We start from the raw sequence: 18,654 nt of genomic DNA on the forward strand, positions 1-18,654 counted from the left end.
CTTTTAGGAAGGCTCTGTGTGGGAGGCAGCAGAGGAGCTGAGTACCTGGGTTTCAGCACAAGAGCTGGTGGAGTAGCAGGCCCGAAGGGGAAACGCGGGCTCAGAGGAGGTGGGCTGCCTGACTGAGCAGCCACGTCCAGAAAACCTGGCCCTGTGCATCCAGGGGCAGGTCTCTGCCTTCCACCTGCACAGCCACCCTCTCTACCCTGGAATCGACAATATCGACGGAGACAGACACTGACCTATCATAATGGCAGGGGCCATGCTGATGGCAAGGGAGGGATAGTCTCTCGATGGCAGAACCAAGGCCCCCAGAAATGCCGACAAACCAGGATGAGGGGCAGAATCCAATACGGTGGGATTTCAATAACAAGTTATTAAAATAAGTCTTAAAAATAAGTTATCATCTGTGAACCTAAAACCACTCTTAAAAAGTCAGTCGATTAAAAAAAATAAGTTATTAAAAATAATAAGTTTTTAAAGGCTTACACTAAAAAATTTAAAAACACATCCCTGCTCTTTATTCTCCACCCCCTGAGGGAAGCGGGTGAGAATCTTTTTCCTTTGGGCTCCCCCAGAGCTATCTGGTTCTGGTCTTGAAGGGTGACCCTTGTGGCCACTTGCTGAGCCCCTGCTGCATAATGAACTAAAGGCTTCCCTTTCCTCACTTCCTGGCCACAGAGTCTCCACTAAGCAGGACCTGGATTCATTCCTTCCATTTTACAGATGAGGAGCACTGAGGTTCAGAAAGATCTTATTCTCTGCAAAGGTTCCCCACGACATCCCTTGCTGAGGGGGCACTGAGGGCTCAGGGCAGGAGTGGACACTGCCTCCCCCTTTGAAGGAAATCTGCAGAGGTCCATCTTGCCCCCATGTGCACCATGACAGCCCGCCAACAGGACTAAGGAGTCCACGCACCTTTCTGGAGCCCCCTCCACATGCAAGGCACTCAGATGGTGTGACCACAAGCACACGTAGAGCCTGCGTGTGACCTCTTTGCGCAGGAAAAGTTAAATAACTCCCCAAGAGTTAGACACCCAGCCCTGCTGTAGTCCAATGGTTGCGATGTGGTTGGAGAAGACAGAATGCTCTGGGATTCCTGGACAAGGCTTTCCGGGAGAGCTGGGTCTTGAGAAATAGCCTGGGGTCAGTGTGGAGCAGGGCCTGTCCACTGGCCGGCTCTACCCATTGGCTAAGTTATTTATCAAGGATTTATTGAGCACTCAAGAGTGGCCACCTGTGCCAGGGTCTGGGATGTGGAAATGGAGACCCTCAGCCCCTGCCCAGGGCTGGCATGTCCCGTGGGGCTCACAGGAGGGGAAATCAGTGTTCATGGCCCAAGTCAAAGGAAGACCCAAGACTCTCAGAGCATAGGGGAAAGGAAGAAAAAAAGTCTACCAATGAAGAGTGTAAGAAGGACCAGCTGGCCAAACGTGGCACAGCAAGGGCTGAGAGGAAACCGTGATAGGACCCCATCTGCACTGGGACTCAGCCACTATTTCACACAGGACATGACTTAGCTTCAGGAATAGACTTATTTTTTGTCAGGGAGTCCAGATATATGGGAAAAACTCAGGATTTATTATTATCATTATCATTATCATTATCATTATCATTATCATTATTATCATTCTTATTATTTTTAATGATGACAGCACCTAGTATTCCTAGGTGGTCTCTCATCCAAGTACTATCCAGGCCCGACCCTGCTTAGCTTCCGAGATCAGATGAGATCGAGCACGTTCAGGGTGGCATGGCCGTAGACAGGCTCTACTATTTTGAAGACCAGAACCAGTCAGGGTGTCCCTGTTATTTTTGGTTTATGTTAGGGTACACAGAGTTTCACTCTGACTGCCAGTCATGACAGGCTCAGAGATATTGGCAGCAGGCCCTGGGGCTACTCTTGTTCCTGCTCCAGTGTGTTGAGGGCTGGGAGAGAGGGAAGCACAGTGGGGAGCAGGGGTCCGGATCCAGCCAGGTTACATCAGGGAAGGCTCCCCAGAGGAGGTGGCGCCTGAGCTGAAGCTTGAAGAAGGAAGAGTGGGCATAGTGTCTGCAAAGTCACAGGCATTTGTCCCTCCTTCACTTCCAGCTTCTCCAGAGGCATTGGGGTGAAAGGCTGCAGGTGAGGTGGGCCTGTTCCTGAGAGGGCTGATGGGGGTGTCTGGCCCAGGTTTTCAAGCTGTCAGGGTACAGGGGCGTGTGTGCCGGGGAGAGCTGAGGCTCTGCCTGACCTTATACAGTCAGTGTGGACACCCAGTGTGGACACTTGGTCCCACCCACACCCAGTGGCTCCCCTGAACCTCCTTCTTCTGCCTGAGTTGCAGGGCTCAGTGGGGTGGGCATCATAGGGGCTATTTGGGATTCTGGCTTCCTGAGGGGTGGACGCCTCTGCTGCTAAAAGAGAGAAGAGGAAGTAGACAAGTGAAACCCCAGACAAGAATCCAAGGCTATCCGGAGGAAGGTGTCTTTGGGACCCAGCCCCCTTTCATGGTCTCTAAGTCAAGATCAGCAAAAGCATTGTTTATTTATTTACTTATTTACATACTTACTGGGAGGCATTAAAATGAGAAGAGAAATCCATTTATCAACACGGAAAGACTGACACACAAAAAAACAAAACAAAACAAAATTTAACATATATGTTAGTGGTTATTCTGTGTGGCCACAGAATTACAGGTGATTTATAACCTTTTGTTTACCTACATTTAAAGAATATTGTCACGTGCAAATGTTTAAACACATCTATAAGGACTCTCTACTGGAAAGTGTGCGAACATACAAAAAAGCAGTGAGGAGATCAAAGACATTCCTCTGCACCTATCGCCCGGTTCGATGCTCATTAAGATACTCATTAACCGTCTGCCCTCCTTGTTCTGTCTGCCACCTTCCTTTTGTTAAGTCGTGTTAAGAAAAATCAGACCTCTTGCCATGTCACCCATAAATGCTTGAGTACATTTGTTTCTCTAACCCAGAGGTCTTTAACCATTTTTGTGCTATAGGCACCTTTGGAAGTCTGGGGAGGTCTATGGGCCCCTTTTTAAAATAATGTTTTTAAATGCCTGAGATAAAACATATACGACAGTAAAAAAACCAAACAAACCCTATCATATATATAATATAAACCTATTACGTCACTGAAATATAGTGATCGAGGCATTTTAAAATGTGTGATATGGTAATATATGAGTGTCCTTGTTAATACATTACGTTATAAAGTCTAGCAGCGGGCCTATAACTACTGTTATACGGAAGGAAGTCCGATGAGCATAGCCAGCCCCAGGGTCGGGGAGGGTGCAGATTCCCAAGCCCCCTCCCTGATCTGGGAGGAAGGAGTGTGGGGCAGTGGACAGCACATGGGCTCTTGGTAAGACAAACTCTGCGATTCTATCTCCCTGATACTTCCTGGCTGTGTGGCCTTGAAAAAGTCACTCGACCTCTCTGGGTCTGTTTCTCATCTGTAAAATCCTTGCAGTGATAATAAAACAAAACATATACAAAGCCCTAGTCAGGGCTCAGTGAATGTGTGTTTCTCCCTCCCTCCCTGCACTCCAACTTCATAAATTACCCCGGGATGGTCTCAGAGCCTGGATAAAGGAACTACTGACTCTGGGGACTGAAGCCAGGGAGTCAGTCCTCTTCCTGAGCCTGGAGGTAGCTCAGAATGCCCAAGGGCCAAAGAATATCATCCCAGGCTCACTATCATTTCCTGTCCCACAGGCTGGGCAGAGCTGATTGCCCTGCCCTCCCTCACAGTGGATGCCGTGGGTCCCCTTGCTCCACACCCAGCAGCTTCCCATGGAGCTGGGAGAAAGAGGAGGGCTCCCCCGAAGCCTGCAGGAGAAAAGCAGGAGTGGGGGTGGGGACGGGGAGTCTCACCTGGCTCCCGTCCAGGGTACCCCTCTTCTGTCCTACTTTGCATTTTGATGCAGAAAATAGTACTGGTGCTTGGCCCTGCCCGGATCGCTGGCACTGACCCTCAGGGGCTCTTGCCGTGGGGTATCCTGTCCCAGGTAACTTTTCCCAAGATCAGACTTGTGGGAGTTTGGGTCTGTGTGTGTGTGTGTGTGTGACCTGAGCCCAGTGTGTACTCCCCAAGGCTGGGCATCAGAGTGACTGTCCCCCAAGTGTTTGGCTCTGATGGGGGGTGTGCCTGGCTTCACAGACGAGTGAATCCTGTGCTTCCTCCTGTCTTCTCTTTGGTCCAGCAGAGATCAGAGGGTATGCATTGGGAAGGAGAGCAGGAGGCCTAGGGTCTCTACGCTGCTGACCTCTTGGGTCAGAGCAGTAGCAGCAAGACCCAGAGGGGAATAAGACTGAAGGACACCACTGGAGAGGTGCCAGCTGGGTCTTCTGGGCAGCCCTGGGCTGTCAGAGATCCATCAGCTGGGCCAGAATGCTTACTCAAGGAGTGATCGGGAGTCTAAGCCTTTGTTTCTCCATCTGTGAAATAGGTCACTATGCTCACTCTGTCTCTTCTGTGAAGTGACCAACCCAGCGGATGAGGGAGCTGGGAGGTGGTGGTATGTGGGCTGGCACTGCCCTCTGGTGGCTATAGCTGGAGTTGTTGGGCACCGGTGCCTGGACCTAGATGGTGCCATTAAGTGGGAGCAAGGAGGATCCCCCTCATCTCTGTCTTTTCCATCCTATTTTCTTATTGTTTACCCCAAACTTCCCAGGGGTCTCAAGACTGCTTTCTCATGAGCAAGCAAAATTCAATTCAGCAAATATATATTCAGCAGGAATTGAATGGCCCCCTGCTGTTTGTCCCATTCTGTGCTTGGTGTTGGAACTGCAGAGCTGGCCAAGACACAGTGAAACTGTCCTGGAAGCTAGAAGCTAGTGGGGAGCCACTCAGCAGAACTGCTGCTTTATGAATGAATGAAAGCATGACATGTTCCAAGAGTGGAGAGTAGTCCTGTGTGGCTGGAGTGGAGGGGATGGCAGAGGGGCAGAGGGGCAGAGGGGCGAGATGGGAGCCCCAAACGAGAAGACTTCAAATGTGGTGCCAAAAAGATGGACTCTTGTTGGCCACGATGACAGTAAGACTGAGGAGATGCTGATGACCGATTTTCAGCCCTTCTTGTAAAGGATGGGGAGTCATCTGGAAGTAATGTGTGTCTCTGTGATATTACTTTAAAAATAACTTTTTATTATGGAAAACTTGAAAAAAACACAAGAGAAATAGAACAGTATTATGATGCCTCTGTATCTGCCCTACACTTTCAACAGTTACGAACTCATGGCCAACTTTGTTTCATCTATATCCCCACTTGCTTCCCTCTCCTGCGTTATTTTGAAGCGAATCCCAGACATCACTTCACATACAAAAAGTTCAATATCTATTTCTAATAAATAAGGGCTGTTTTCAAGAACGTAAGGACATCAGTAGGTGAATAGATTAATAAAGCATGGTCCATCCAGATGATGGACTATTATTCAGTGCCAGAAGGAAATGAACTATCAAGCAAAGACATGGAGGAATCTTAAGTGCACATTACCAAGTGAAAGAAGACAACCTGAAAAGGCTACATATTATATGATTCGAACTATATGACACTCTGAAAATGGCAAAACTATGAGACAGTAAACAGATCAGTGGTTGTGAGGGGTTGGGAAGAGGGAGGGATGAATAGGCGGAACACTGAATCTTTAGGGCAGTGAAGCTGTTTTGCATGATACGATAATGCTGGACACATGTCACTATACATTTGTGAAAACTCATGGGATGTAACTATGGATTTAGGGTGAAAATGGAGTGTCAGTGTAGGTTCACATGCACCACTCTGGCATGGGATATATTGATAGTGGGGTAGGTTGTGGTGGGGGGAAGTGGGGAGTGTATGGGAACTCGCCACTTTCTGCCAAATTTTACTATGAACCTAAACTGCTCTAAAACATAAACTCTATTTTAAAAAAGAATAACATATGGGAGTGATGACAATGCTCATTATCTTGATTGTGATGACGATTTCATGGGTACATATGTACATCAAAATTTATCAAATTATATACTTTCAACATTAAAATTACAGTTACATATTATAAATGCCAACTGTACCTCAATAAGGCTGTTTAAAAAAGAAAAAAAAAGGAATAAAGTACTGATACACGCTACAACATGGCTGAACCTTGGAAAATGCTAAGTTATACTAAATGAAAGAAGCCAGATGCGGAAGGCCACATGTTGTACAATTCCATTTATGTGAAATATCTGGAATAGGCAAATCCAGAGAATAGAAAGTAGAAGCGTGGTTACCAGAGGCTGGGGGAGAAAGGACTGGGGCTTGACTACTAACGGGTAGGGCGTTTCATGAAAACATTTTGAAATCGGCGGTGATGGCCGCACAACTCTATGAACTGAACGCTTTTAAATGGTGAATTTTAGAGTATGCAGATTAAAGCTCAATAAATCTGTTTTTTTTTTTTAAGGTGATAGGGTTATTATGGGCTAAATGTTTGTGTCTCCCCCCACCCCAAATTCATATGCTGAAATCCTAACCCCCCTCCCCACATGTGATGGTATTAGGAGGTGGGGCCTTTGGGAGGTGATTAGGTCATAAGCCCTCCTGAATGGGTAAGACACTCCCTATTGTCTCTGTTCTCAGCGGAGCAGCCAGAGTCTTCCTGTTGCAGCTTAAGTCAGACCCCGTCACCCCTCTGATGGAAAGCCCTCCACTGACTCAAGTAAGATCTGGCCCACCCAGCTCTGTGGCCACCTTTCTGACCCCACCATCTACAATCCCTGTTGCTCATTCTGTTTTAGCCACTCTGACCTTCTCCTGCCTCGAATCTGCATTCGTGGCTGCTTCTCACCCTCTTTTAGTGAATATCCTCCCCTGCTCCCACCCTCACCTCTGGACTTCGGTGATTCTTCAGTGAGCTCTTTCCTGACCACCTTAGTATTTAAACCTGCAAACTACAGCTAACCCACCACCTCAGTCTCTCTTCTTTGCTTTCTCTTAAGCCACTCACTTGTCATGTCTAATATAGTACGCAATTTCCTTCTTTATTATTTGTAGCTTCCCATTGCGTGTGGGCCCTGCGAGGGCAAAGATCTTTGTCTGTTTTCTTCAATGATGTGTCCTCAACACCTGTCACAATGCCTGGCACCAGGTGCTTAATAAATGTTTGTTGAATGAATAAATAATGATTGGAAGATAGTTTAGGGGGACAAGAAGAGCTGAGATGAAAGAGAAATAAAGCCAACAAATATTCAGATTGCTAAAGATCATCACCATAAAAAAAAAAAAAGGCAACACGTGAAAAGCATGGGGTGGCCATAGATCTTAGATGTCCCACTTCTTTGTCCAGAGCCTCTGGCCTGAACTGTCCTTAATAACTTGGCAGAAGTGCCCTGGGGTCTGGATGAGAGAGGAAAGGAGAGTCCAAGAGGGTGCAGGGGGCAGGTGGGCAAGAGTTGGGAGGGGTCTGAGTTTTGAGGGAGGGACATTTCTTATTTCCCCGTCAACGAGGGGGCTGGATTTGAAGCCCATATTTTGAAAACAACATAGCTAGTAAGGAGTGCCCCTTTGATAAATGGGCAGATGAATCCCCATGGGGCTGATGGGGGTATGAGGGACTTGGGGGTGGGGAGGTAAATTCATTCCAGGGTTACCCACCAATCAGAAATGAGAAACTGGCTCCTGAGGAGAGAGGCCGCCATTTGAGAAAGGTGGGTATGAGTGGGCTATGAAGAAGGGGCGTGGGGGGAGTTTTTGGGGGGTGGGGACTGAGGTGCAAAATACTATGCAATTAATGATTTCTGCCGTCCCGCTCACATAGACCACCCCGTTAGATAGGCACTTTCCATTTTTCTCAATCATAGCTCCCTGTCTGTTTCTTTCTGAGAACTCAACACACTTTGTAATTATCTTTCTTGCTTTCTTGTTTATCTTCCCCCCTTTCTAGATTCTAAACTTCAGAGAGTAGGCATCTAGTTTCTCTTGTTCCCTGCTCTAGCCTGGAGTCTAGCACAGTACCTGGTATATACATAGTAGGTAATCAATGTTTCTCAGATGAATGAATGAACCCAGATAGAAGGAAACATTCTTATCACAATGCTTCTCCACGGGAGAGCTGGTGGACAGGGTACTCTGATCCAACTTCTTGGGTTGTGCTTCTCGTTCCATGCTCTTTCATGGACACTTGGCCCCCGCCAAAGCACACTGTCAGCATTAGAAGCCTCTGTCCCAGAAGCACATCTTGGGCCCCTGTCCTGGGCTCAGGTTTGGAGTGGTGGCTGTGGAGAAGGGGCTCCTGGAATTTCTTACACTAGATAGGAGTATGAGTGAGAGGGATGGAGGGTGCGGGATGAGAGTATCACAATAGGAGAGGATGAGGCCTCAACATCAAAAGGGCAGGAGGCTGCACGTTGGGGAAAATATTTGGGAGGTGAATTAAGCAGGACTTGGTGACTGATTGGATATTGAAGAGAAGGGAATTGGGGCATCAAGAATGATCTCAAGGCTTTAAAAGAATCAGTGCCACAGCCATCTCTTTTGGCTTGTGGTTTGCTCCAGTCCAAAGGCGCAGAAATGGCCACTGGCACCCACAGTTCATTCAGGAGTTACGGCGACGCTCAGAGGTATCTGGCCCAGGCTGCACCACTGCCCTGGGGCCGTGGGGGATGGAGTCTTCATGGAGAGACGTCTAAGCGGGGTCTCTGGGAAGAACAGGCGTTTGCCAGGGTGGAAGGAGGTGGGCAAAGTGAAAGCAGGTTGGAGGGAAAGCTCGAGGAAAGGCGATATGACAAATTAACTAAGAAAGAGAGCTGTCGAGTGATTGGAGCAATGGGTGTGAGCTCAGCGTGTGACGCGCCAGACTGGGCAGCGCGTGGAGACTGTTTTGGAGTTTAGGTTGATCTCTCAGCCACCAGGGAAAGCCGTAATGCTGCCCTAACTCCCAGGCCAACTCCAGGGAAGGCAGCGGAAACCCGGGCGGGAGCGGGGCGGCGGCGCGGGGGAAGGGTGCCCCCAGTTAGGGACCTCCAAGTCCCAGAGAAGCAGCGGCTTTGGGCAGAACCATTCTTTGGAGGTGGAGAGTATGTGTGTGTGTGGGCGGGGGGCCGGGGGGGAGAGCTCTACATTCGGAACCAAGCCGACGGAACCAGCTAGAACCTCCACTCGACTCTTCTTGCTGTTCTCTTATTTTTGCACTCTGTTCCTCCATTAACTCGCCCCTGCGCAGTCCTCGGTTCCTGTCACCACTAGTTGCTCCTCCGCTGCCCATTCTCGCGCGTGGTCCGGCCTGGCGGGCGACCCGCCAGGCGCAGGTTATAAAGTCTGGGCTACCTCGGCGGACTGAGGACTCAAGATGCGCCCGAAGGGGGTCCGGGGCAGGGATGCGCCGGGGACCAGGAGGGGCCCGGGGAACCCCCAGCAGTCATCTGTGCACCCCCGCCCGCGGCCAGTCCCGCTCCAGAGTCCTCCACCGAGCCTGAACCCTCCCCTGCGCAGGCACCCACGGCTGGACAGGGAGCAGGTTCTGGATCCCGATCCAGATCCCCACCCGTCTTGAGACCCCCAGCCGGAGTTCGCCCGGCCTCCCAGGCTGGATCTGGGCCGCGAGCCCAGCGCGCGTCCTCATTCTCGGCCGTCCAGAGAAATGTCCAGTCTGCGCCCAGGAGCTCGGATGCGCCGTGGACCCCGTTTCATATTTCAAGGACTTTTTGGTCTTCGGGCCACTGGCCTGGGGACTGGAGAGGCAGAGGACATGTGGACAACGCCGGCTGCCTACATCGGCCCCCGGTCAGGAGTGTCAGGCCTCGAGCACGCCGCCTTTATTCGGGAGTCGGAGGAAGGTAAACGGGGTCCCGAGACCCCATAGCGGGTGGAGCTAGGGCAGCTGCAGGAAGGAGGGGGCCCCGTCGGGTCCAGGCACCCCGCCCCATCTGGCATTCGGTCCCACCCCTCTACCCACCCACGCGACATCACTGACTGCAGTGCCTCTCTGGTCGCCTCTTCCCCTCCTGCTCTTCTCTCGGTCCCTGATTTTCGTCGGTGGTTCGGGTCCTGGGGCGCGCGCGCAACTCCGCCCAACTTTGTGAGCCTGTTGCTGCAGGAGATCTGCGCACTCTCAGTGCCCACCTCCCTGGTCCAACGCAGTCCCCGGAGAGGGGCGGGGGCTGTGAAGGGCGCAGCCTCGCACGCTCTGAGCCTGCGCCGGGCGCGAGCGCCAGCGACCGGAAGGTGGTGGGCCAAAGGCGTGGGGAGTTTGCCGACCTCTTGGCTGAGGGAGTCAAAGTCCAGCTCCCACCCCCGCCCCGCAGCCTGGGGGTGGGCGGGGCCTCAGGCAGAATCTGCCCCTTCTCTTCTCTTGCATCCTCGTCTGGGTTGTGAGAGATCTTTGCATTGGGTCTAGATACTCAGGTGCTCCTACCCCAATGCGGGAGAAGTCTCTTTCCCTTTCTGCTCCATGCGCAACAGGTTGCGGGGGCGGGGGCGGGGGGTAGGGGCGCGGGGGGTGACTGCGTCTGTTTTTATGACCCATGAGGCTCTAATGAGCAGCCAAGGCTCCCCTCTGGGTAGGGGGTGAGGAGTCAGTCTACGACTGTACTTCCTTTAGCTTGCCTCCATTCTAGGTGCCAGGGACCCAGGCGTCCTGAGAGCCCATTTCCACCTGAGCCTGGAGGACTGCGATCTCCTTACCTCACTCAGGACCCTCCATGAAAAAAAAAAAAGAAGAAGAAAGAAAAAGAAAAAAAGAGTCCAGTGTGCCTTTGGAGTGGGGACGGGAGTGCTGAGTACTGGGGGGTATGAAAAGGATATCGCGGGCAGGAAGGGAGCTCAGTCTTTTTCTCTTTCGTTGCTGACCCTTGTTGAGGAAGAACTGGGGATGGGGCAGGAAACAAGGTAGCACATGCCCCCTTTTTTCCCACCTGGTTGACCCACTTTCTCTTGCAGGGGTCCTGAGTGACCCCTGTCAGTCAAGAAGATCACCCAAGAAAATGTCAAAGTGATGTTAAACTTGCTAGAGGAGGTGTGCTGCCTTCTCTACCGCAGCCGCCAGGGCCTTAGCCAGGCCTCTGTTTTAATTCTGTCCTGGAGGGCAGCGGTCCCCAATCTTCTTGGCACCAGGGACCGGTGCTCCTTTGAGAATCTAATGCCTGATGATCTGAGGTGAAGCTGAGGCAGTGATGCTAGCGCTGGGGAGCGGCTGCAAATACAGATGAAGCTTCACTGGCTCACCTGCTGCTCACCTCCTGCTGTGCAGTCCAGTTACTAACAGGCAGACCCTTGTCTAGTTCACTGGAGAACGAGGGGATGGGGAGGGTTTCCCCTAGTGGCCGAGCTTCTCTCTGATCCGTGTCCTCCCTAGCTTCTCCCACCTGTCTGGGAGGTCCCCAAAAACCAAGAATATATTTCCCATGGATGGGGGTCCCTTGGCTAGTCCCTAGTGAAACAGAATGATGTTCTGATAGAGGAGAACAGCAAGCTGGAGGCCATGCTGGGCTCAGCCAGGGAGGAGGTAACGGGGCAGGGAGGAGGGGTAAGCGGTGTGCCATCTGAGGCCACCCACATCCCCTGGTGCCAGGACCCTCGCCTGCCCTGACCCAGGGCTCCTCTCCCCCTGCCAGATTTTACACCTTAGACACCAGGTGAGCTTGGAGGATGACCTCCTTCAGCTCTACTCAGACTCTGATGAGGAGGAGGAGGAGGAGGGGGAGGAATATGAGGAGGAAGAAGAACAGGAAGTACAGGAGGAGCGGCATCGTGATCATCCCTGTGAAGCCCCCGAGCTGTAAGTGTCCTGCCTTTGTACCTGGGTAGCCTCTTCACGGAGCCTCAGCTTCCTTGTTTGCAAACTGGTGCATGGAGGGATGGTTAGTGTACCTGCCAGCAGGGTTGCTGGGCTAATTGAGACCACCACACAACCTGGGTGGGCTGGGAGCTGGGTGCCCCCCCCCGACCTGCGCAACACTGACTCCCATTACTCCCTCCCTAGGACCCTTCTACCAGAGTCGGAGCCGCTTCACCACTGCCCTCAGCTGCAGGAGCAGCTGAGGCTGCTGGAGGAGGAGAAGGAGCAGCTGAGAGAGGAGGTGAGGATGGGGGAGGGGAGGCCTGCGCGCAGTGGGTGTTGACGCTCCTGCTCCTTCCTCTCACCCTCCTCCAGGCCCCTCTCCTTGATGCACTTGAGGAAGAGGAGCAGATGCTCATTGTACATGAAGTTGTAGCTTAGGGTTGGGGAACTGTCCCAAGGAGCAGAAGAAAGAACTCGGGACTGAGTTTGGAGGTCTGAGTTCAAGCCCCAGCTCTGGTACTCTCTAGCTCTGTGAGCTCAGACAAGTTCCTTGACCTCTTTGAACCTTCATCTTTAGAATGAGGATTAATAATCTCAGCCCTGCTGACCTCTCCAGGGGTTACAGCTGAGGAAATGCCTTGTACAAACTGTAAAGAGCTATACAGAGGCTGTGGGTTTCCTCTAAGTCAGTCTCCTTTTGTTATTTGGGGCAAGGGGAGGGAGGAGCCTAAAAGTGAGGAAGAGAGGGAGCTGTAAGCTTCTGGAGACTAGGCTCCCCAAGGTACTGAGGCTGGGGCAGTTCAGAGTTGCACATTAGGCAGTGGCTTTGCCTGGTACTGCACGTTTATGAAGATGAGTGGGGGACGGTGTTCGTCCCTGAAGAACTCAAGTCTGGCTGGTGAGATGCAGACTCAAGAAGGCAACAGCTGTTCTCATCTCGAACCTGGCCTTTCTTCCCCCTGGCTTCCCCAGCTCCCTGAATGGCCCCACCGGTCCCCAGACCCTGGAGTAGGAGCCACTTGTCACATTCTGTTGCTTCTCCCTCCTAGGAAAGGCTTAAGTCTCTTTCTTCCTCCCTACCCTGGCTGCCTCTAGCCCAGGCCACCTCTTAACTGGTCTCCCTGCCTCCAATCCAGGCCCTTCTGCATACAGCCCAAATGAGTTTTCTAAAACCAAATTTGACCGTGACTCCTTTGCCTAAAACCCCCCAAATACCTTACCATTGGGCAAAGAATACAGCCCAGACTCCTAACCCATTTTGTGACCTGGGCCCTGCTCACTGCCTCAGCCACTCCCTGCCCCAGTGTCATATGTTGGTCCCTGAGTCTCTCCACACCTTGCCTGGGCCTTGTCTTCCCTACTGCCTGGCTGAGCCCCATTTGCCCCAGGGGGGTCTTTGCCTCGCAGACCTCGCAAGGCTGGGCTGGGTGCCACAGCTGCGACCCCCTCCTGCGTTCTTTACACCTGCTTCATCACAGCCTGCGATACCTGCCATTGTGATTTCTTTTCCCGTCAGCCTCCCCGCTAGACCTGAGCTCAGTATGGGCCGGGATCGGATTTCGTTGACTGTCCACCCAGTGCCCTGCTCCATGTCAGTCAATAAAGGTGTATTGAAAAGAAGACTTGAGTTAGGAATGCTATCCCAGAGGACCCTCGGGTACCCTGCGGGATCCGGGGGTAGGGATGGACAGAGGCCTCCGGGAGGGCCGGAACTGGTGGTCCCCGAAGGCCAGGGGAGCCAGGGCGGACCTTCTCTTCCCACTCCTCCTTAGCGGAGGCCAGCCAGCAGATGGCTGAGCTGTTGGAGGTGCCAGTGCTCAGAATGGAGAACTCTGAGCAGCAGCAGAAGGAGGTCTCCCAGCTGCGGACCCAGGTCACGAAGCTGCAGCGGTGCTGCCAGTTGGTGCGTTGGGGGGCGGGGGGTATGTGGGGCTCACTCCTCCTGTCATGGCCCCGTGGGACCCAAGGCATCTTTTTCCTGCCCCTACCTCCTGTAGCTCTCAGCTCAGCCAGGCCCAAAGATCCTGTCCAAGTCAGAGTCGGAGTTGGAGGAGACCTCAGAGAGCTCCCCACATCTTGTCCCTTCATCCCAAGAAAGGGACCAAGGTGTTCTAGGAACCAGGTCATATGACCCCGCCACACACACACCCCTATTTGGCCTATTCAATGTGACTTCCTATTTAAACGGCTGCCAGAGACTCACTGATGGGCCTGGGAACACTTGCCAGAAGCAGGGGGTGTGTGGGAGTGGAGAGGCTTTGCCTGGGGCTCACCCATCTTGGGTCCTTTCAGTATGGGGCTGAGACAGAAGTCGCAGCAGCAGCTGGCTTCAGAGAAGGAAATCCAGATGCAGCTCCAGGATGAAGTGAGGCTCCCCCTGGGCTCCTGCCCCTGTCTTTGAGAGCCCCTGTCCCTGACTCTCCCTTGAGGACAAGCTCCTTGTAGCAGGGATGGGTCTGTCCCTCCCTGTGCTCTCAGTGTCTGGCGCAGGGCCTGCAGATGGCAGTTCAGTTGGGGTCTGAGTGGAGTCCAAGGACCTACCTGGGGTCACCCTGCATGTCATGTGGGTCTAGAGTCTGGGCCTCTTGCCTCTTAGCCCGGCTTCCTGGCCCCCTGGGGGAGAGAGTGGGCAAGGCATGCTCGGCCCGGTACACCTGGATCCCCACAGAACCTGTGGGGAGTTCTGAGCTGCAGGACCTGTGGAAGAAGTACATGAAGTGTGGAGACATGCTGAGCGAGGCCCAGGAGGATGCGAAGACCCTCCACCAGCAAGCCCCAGTGTCCACAGGCTGTGTCTGCCACTATACACACATCGTACCTCTGGTGAGGACCCCCTGCCCGCAGCCTTTCTTACCCGTGTCCCCTGTGTCTCCGCCCTGCTGGCCGATTTCCATTCTCAGTCCCTTTCTGTGCCTGGAAAGGGGGAAGGGTTCAGTGGGGATCCTGTGGTAATGTCCCACCTCCTGCCCTAAGAGGCTCATCCGGTTTCCAGGAGTCCCTGGCTGAGGAGCTCAGAACGTCTATGAGGAGGATTATCTCAGACGCTGTGTTTTTTATGGGAAGGTGCGCTGCCGGCCCCCAGGCCCTTGCCACCCACGCTCTTGCCTTTCCTGTAGTGGGAGAGGTTCGCCCTCTTGCTTCAACCTTCCTTCACGGCAGTTCCCCTCCTCCTGCCTCCCCGCTCCCACCTTCTTAACTGCTCCCACCTTCTTAACCGTGCGGCCCCTCCCACTCACTCCCCTTTTCTCTATCCACCTGGGTCTGGGTCCCTCATTTCTCCCTGGAATTTTTTTTGCAAGATGGGTTCCCAGGGACTTTGCAGTTTCAGCTTCCATTGCCTTGGCATAGTGATAGCCCTTCTCTCTGTTGAAGGAATTATGAAATTAATTCCTTCCCTGAGGTAAGCCGGCCATCACCTTCCCACACCTTTCCGCAGCCAGGCAGCCACCTGAAGCTGGTTCTGTGACCCTACAGCTGTGGAGAAGGCCACACTCTCTGTTGGGCAGAAGTTGTTATGGGAAGGAGCTGCCTCTTTTTCCTTCAAATCTAGCTGATAGGCGGCCATCTGATTTAAGGCAGCTCCAAAGTGGAGACTGGAGCCTTCCCTTCACCTGACCAGGAGCTGAGAGGCAAATGGGCAGTGGCCTGAGAGCTGAGAACACCTGGGACTGAGTCCTAGCGTGCTCCCTTTATTGGCTATGCGTTCTTGGGCAAGTCATTTGACCTGTCTGAGCCTTAACTAAAATGGGTTTGTTTCTATGGCAAGCAGCTGTGGGCTCGGTTGGGAGGGTTAAATAATGGAGGGGGCAGAGGCAATATTATTCCTTTTGGTCTATGCTGAGTAGCAGGAGGGGTGCTAGGGGAAGGCGGAGCCTACGCAGTGCTGGGCACCATTCTTCCTCCTTCCTACCAGAGGCACGAGCCAGGTGTTTGAAGCCTTGAGGCTGATACCCAGCTCTGCCCACCTTGCCCCACTCCCATTGGCTGGGACAGAACTGTGTTGTAGTTCTGTGTCCGTGTGTAGACTGGGCAGAAGATAGGATTGCTCCTCAGCCCCCGGGGCTGGAGATGAGGGGGTGGGGGGGGGCGGGTGAGTGGGGAGGTTGGGGACTCTGGCTCGGGCTGGTTGCAGAGTCAGGGAAAGACTTCCCTGCCTCTCTTGCACTATAGTGAAGAGCCAGAGGAGGAGCAGGGGTTCGAGGCTGAGGAGAAGTCGATGCCAGCGAGGATTTCATGCCTGCGGAGGAGTTAGTGCCTGAGGAGGAGCTGGGGTCCACAGAAGAGGTGGTGCCAGCTGAGGAGGGGGAGACGGAAGAGGCAGAGCTGGCGTTGGAGGAGGCTGAGGCCTGGGAGGAGGCGGAGGCAGAACTGGATGAGGCAACGCGGAGGAATGTGGTGGCCTCAGCCCTGGAGGCCCGCGGCTTGGGCCCCTCGCGCCTGGACATGAAATATGTCCTCCAGCAGCTGGCCAACTGGCAGGACACCCATTGCAGGTAGCAGCTGAGGCAGAAGATGCTCCAGAAAGGTGAGTGCTCCCATGTGGGCCTCCCTCTGGCCAGCGGGAGAAGCTACAGATCATCAAACCAATGAAAAGTGAGGGTCCATGAGCTCCCCTCTGCTCCCTCCCTTACCCGGGCCTGGCTCCGACCCAGTGTGGGCCAATTTGTATGGACTTTGCATCAACAAGTCAGGTTGGCTCAGCAGAAACTGCTCATTTACATGGAATTTGCATAGGATCCCAGATCTCCACCACCTTTTCTGGGCTGGGAGTCAGGGCGGGGAATGCAGCCCCCACTGCACCTCAGCTTCCTGTCTCTGCCCACCCCCTTCCCCTGTCCCTCACCCCTGTCTCCCCATCCCCAAGGCTCCCCAACCCTGCAGCAATGGCAGCAACAGGTCGAAACAAACATGGGGGAGCAGGATCATGGAGCAGCTGCCCAGGGTGCTGACCCAGGACTTTCGAAGGAGGAAGACAGGGCCAACTACCCTCCCATGGCTGGAAGGAAGAAGGGCTTTCTGGGGCCACTAGGCTGCTGGGACAAAGGCCTCTGCCAGCAAGGGCCATAGTTGGACCAGTCCCCCTGTGTGAATCTGAAGGTGGGCTAGGGTCTCCTGCAGGGTAGGGGTGGATAGATCAGGGTCTCCTCTCCCCAGTTAGAAATCCCAAAAGTTGGTGACCTGCACTTGCCAAGTGCAGGCTATGTGCTAGGCCTTGTGAGCCCTGCCTTCAGGGAACTCACAGAGGTATCGAAGATGATTTACTTATGCGTGTTATCTCCTTTAATCCTCTCACCCCTGTGGGTAGATATTATCGTCATTTATTTGGTGAAGGAACTGAGGTTCAGAGAGAGAAAGTAACTCCTTCAGAGTCTCACAGCTAGAGTGGATCTGAGCCTGGTCTCGTCACCATTATGCCATAAATAATGACTTCCCTGGCCCATCCCTCTCTTCTGACCATGTCCTGGGCCCTGCCTGGCCTGCTAGGTCAGCCATGAAGTTTATAACCTGTTGGCAGCCTCACCATTATATCTGGCCTGTCCTCACTCAGATGGCCCTTTCGGCATCACTGGGTGGCCTCATCAGGGTCACCTTGGAAGGCTATGTAGATTGTAAACTGAATGGTGACCTCTATGGCCAAGCAGTGGGCAACCTTCATAGCTATCAATGGCAGCCGTCTCTTCCTGATAAGGCTGACCAGGCCCCCGCCGATGCCTGCTGCCTAGGCCAAGCCTGTGGCCCTTAGGCCCCCCAGTTCACATCTACCCACTTCTCTTCCAGGCTTTGCTGATTCCCAGCAGCCTGCAGAGGCCCCACAGAAAGCCTGAGGCCCCTCTTTTTGCTGCCTGGCCAAGTCCCACTCCCCTGCCCCAGGACCCCCCTTTCCATCCTCAGAAGTGGGACCCCCTGTCTGTCACCAGCCCATCCTCTGTCCTGATGAACCTGGGCTGGTGTTTGAGGGCCCAAGCCTTGACCCTCTTCTGGGACAGGCTGAAGGAAGCCTGGCCCTCCTCCTGCAGCTAGAGCAAAAGCTGTGGCTGCTGGGCCTGCATCCCATAGTGGCCCCAGGGACTGAAGAAGCCCAGAGTGAGGCCTGTCAGCTACCAGACCCAGCTCTGAGCTGGGGGAGGGGCATTGGCCCTTGGAGCAGGAAGTTGTTCTGAGTACCCTTCTAAAACCATACCCTTACCCCTTGACCTCCAAATTAAAGGTGGCTCCTGAGTCCTTGTGATTTTTGGGGACCCCCATTCTTGGCCCTTTCTTCTCAGTCCCTAATTACTGTTTATAACTGGAAGCGTTTCTATGTGAGGAGTCTCTCTGCCCTGTGGTGGGCGGTGTGCCTCCCCCTCCCCTTCCTTGGCCTGTGAGGGTCCAGGCTCCCGCCTCAGGCCCAGTCACTCCCTCCCACTGTCCTCTCCTTAGTGCTCCTTGTTTCCTTCTTCCCGATCTCTCATTCTTCACTCATAAACATCTGGAACCAGGGGCCTGTGACCCCCACTGCTACTGCTCTGCTCCCACCATGCTTCTCACTGTCCTGTTGCTTGTCATCCTGTGCACTTGTCATTGCAGGAAATAAACAACCTGTGCTCTACTTGGCCATCCTCCAGCCATCTTTCTCAGGGAGTGTGTGTACATGCATATGTGTGTGTGCGCGTGTGTGCGCGCCCACGTGTGCGTGCGCATGTGCTTTGGTAGATGAAGTTGTGGGGGGAAGAAGGGCTCCAGTATTGAATGATGTGCCAAGGACTTTGATTAAATACATTATTTAATCATATCAACAATCCTCGTGGGGTGGTGGGTGATCTGATAAATGGTTGTCAGATGATGAAACAGGTCCAGGCAGGTTAAGTGTCCCTCCCACGGATCTAACAGCAGGTCACGGAGCTGGGATTTGAACCCAAGACCTCGGGC

General features: G+C 53.2%; 1 protein-coding gene and 1 pseudogene across 1 annotated transcript; one reads left to right on the forward strand and one right to left on the reverse strand.

Moving 5' to 3' along the window:
• Positions 1-1,646: 1,646 nt before the first annotated feature.
• Positions 1,647-1,765, reverse strand: LOC111732192 (annotated as a pseudogene).
• A 3,207-nt stretch (positions 1,766-4,972) lies between these two features.
• Positions 4,973-18,409, forward strand: HAP1 (huntingtin associated protein 1). The gene is given in 15 exon segments (XM_023523931.1): positions 4,973-5,085; positions 9,284-9,647; positions 9,649-9,802; positions 10,583-10,853; positions 10,920-10,980; positions 11,320-11,469; positions 11,579-11,746; positions 11,963-12,043; positions 12,118-12,184; positions 13,518-13,648; positions 14,038-14,051; positions 14,053-14,110; positions 14,368-14,568; positions 15,848-15,962; positions 15,965-18,409. Coding segments are annotated over 15 exon segments (2,319 nt in total). The 3' UTR covers positions 16,336-18,409.
• The last annotated feature ends 245 nt before the right edge of the window (positions 18,410-18,654 follow it).

This window comes from Pteropus vampyrus, unplaced genomic scaffold, assembly GCF_000151845.1.
Source record: "Pteropus vampyrus isolate Shadow unplaced genomic scaffold, Pvam_2.0 Scaffold432, whole genome shotgun sequence".
Taxonomy (NCBI): domain Eukaryota; kingdom Metazoa; phylum Chordata; class Mammalia; order Chiroptera; family Pteropodidae; genus Pteropus; species Pteropus vampyrus.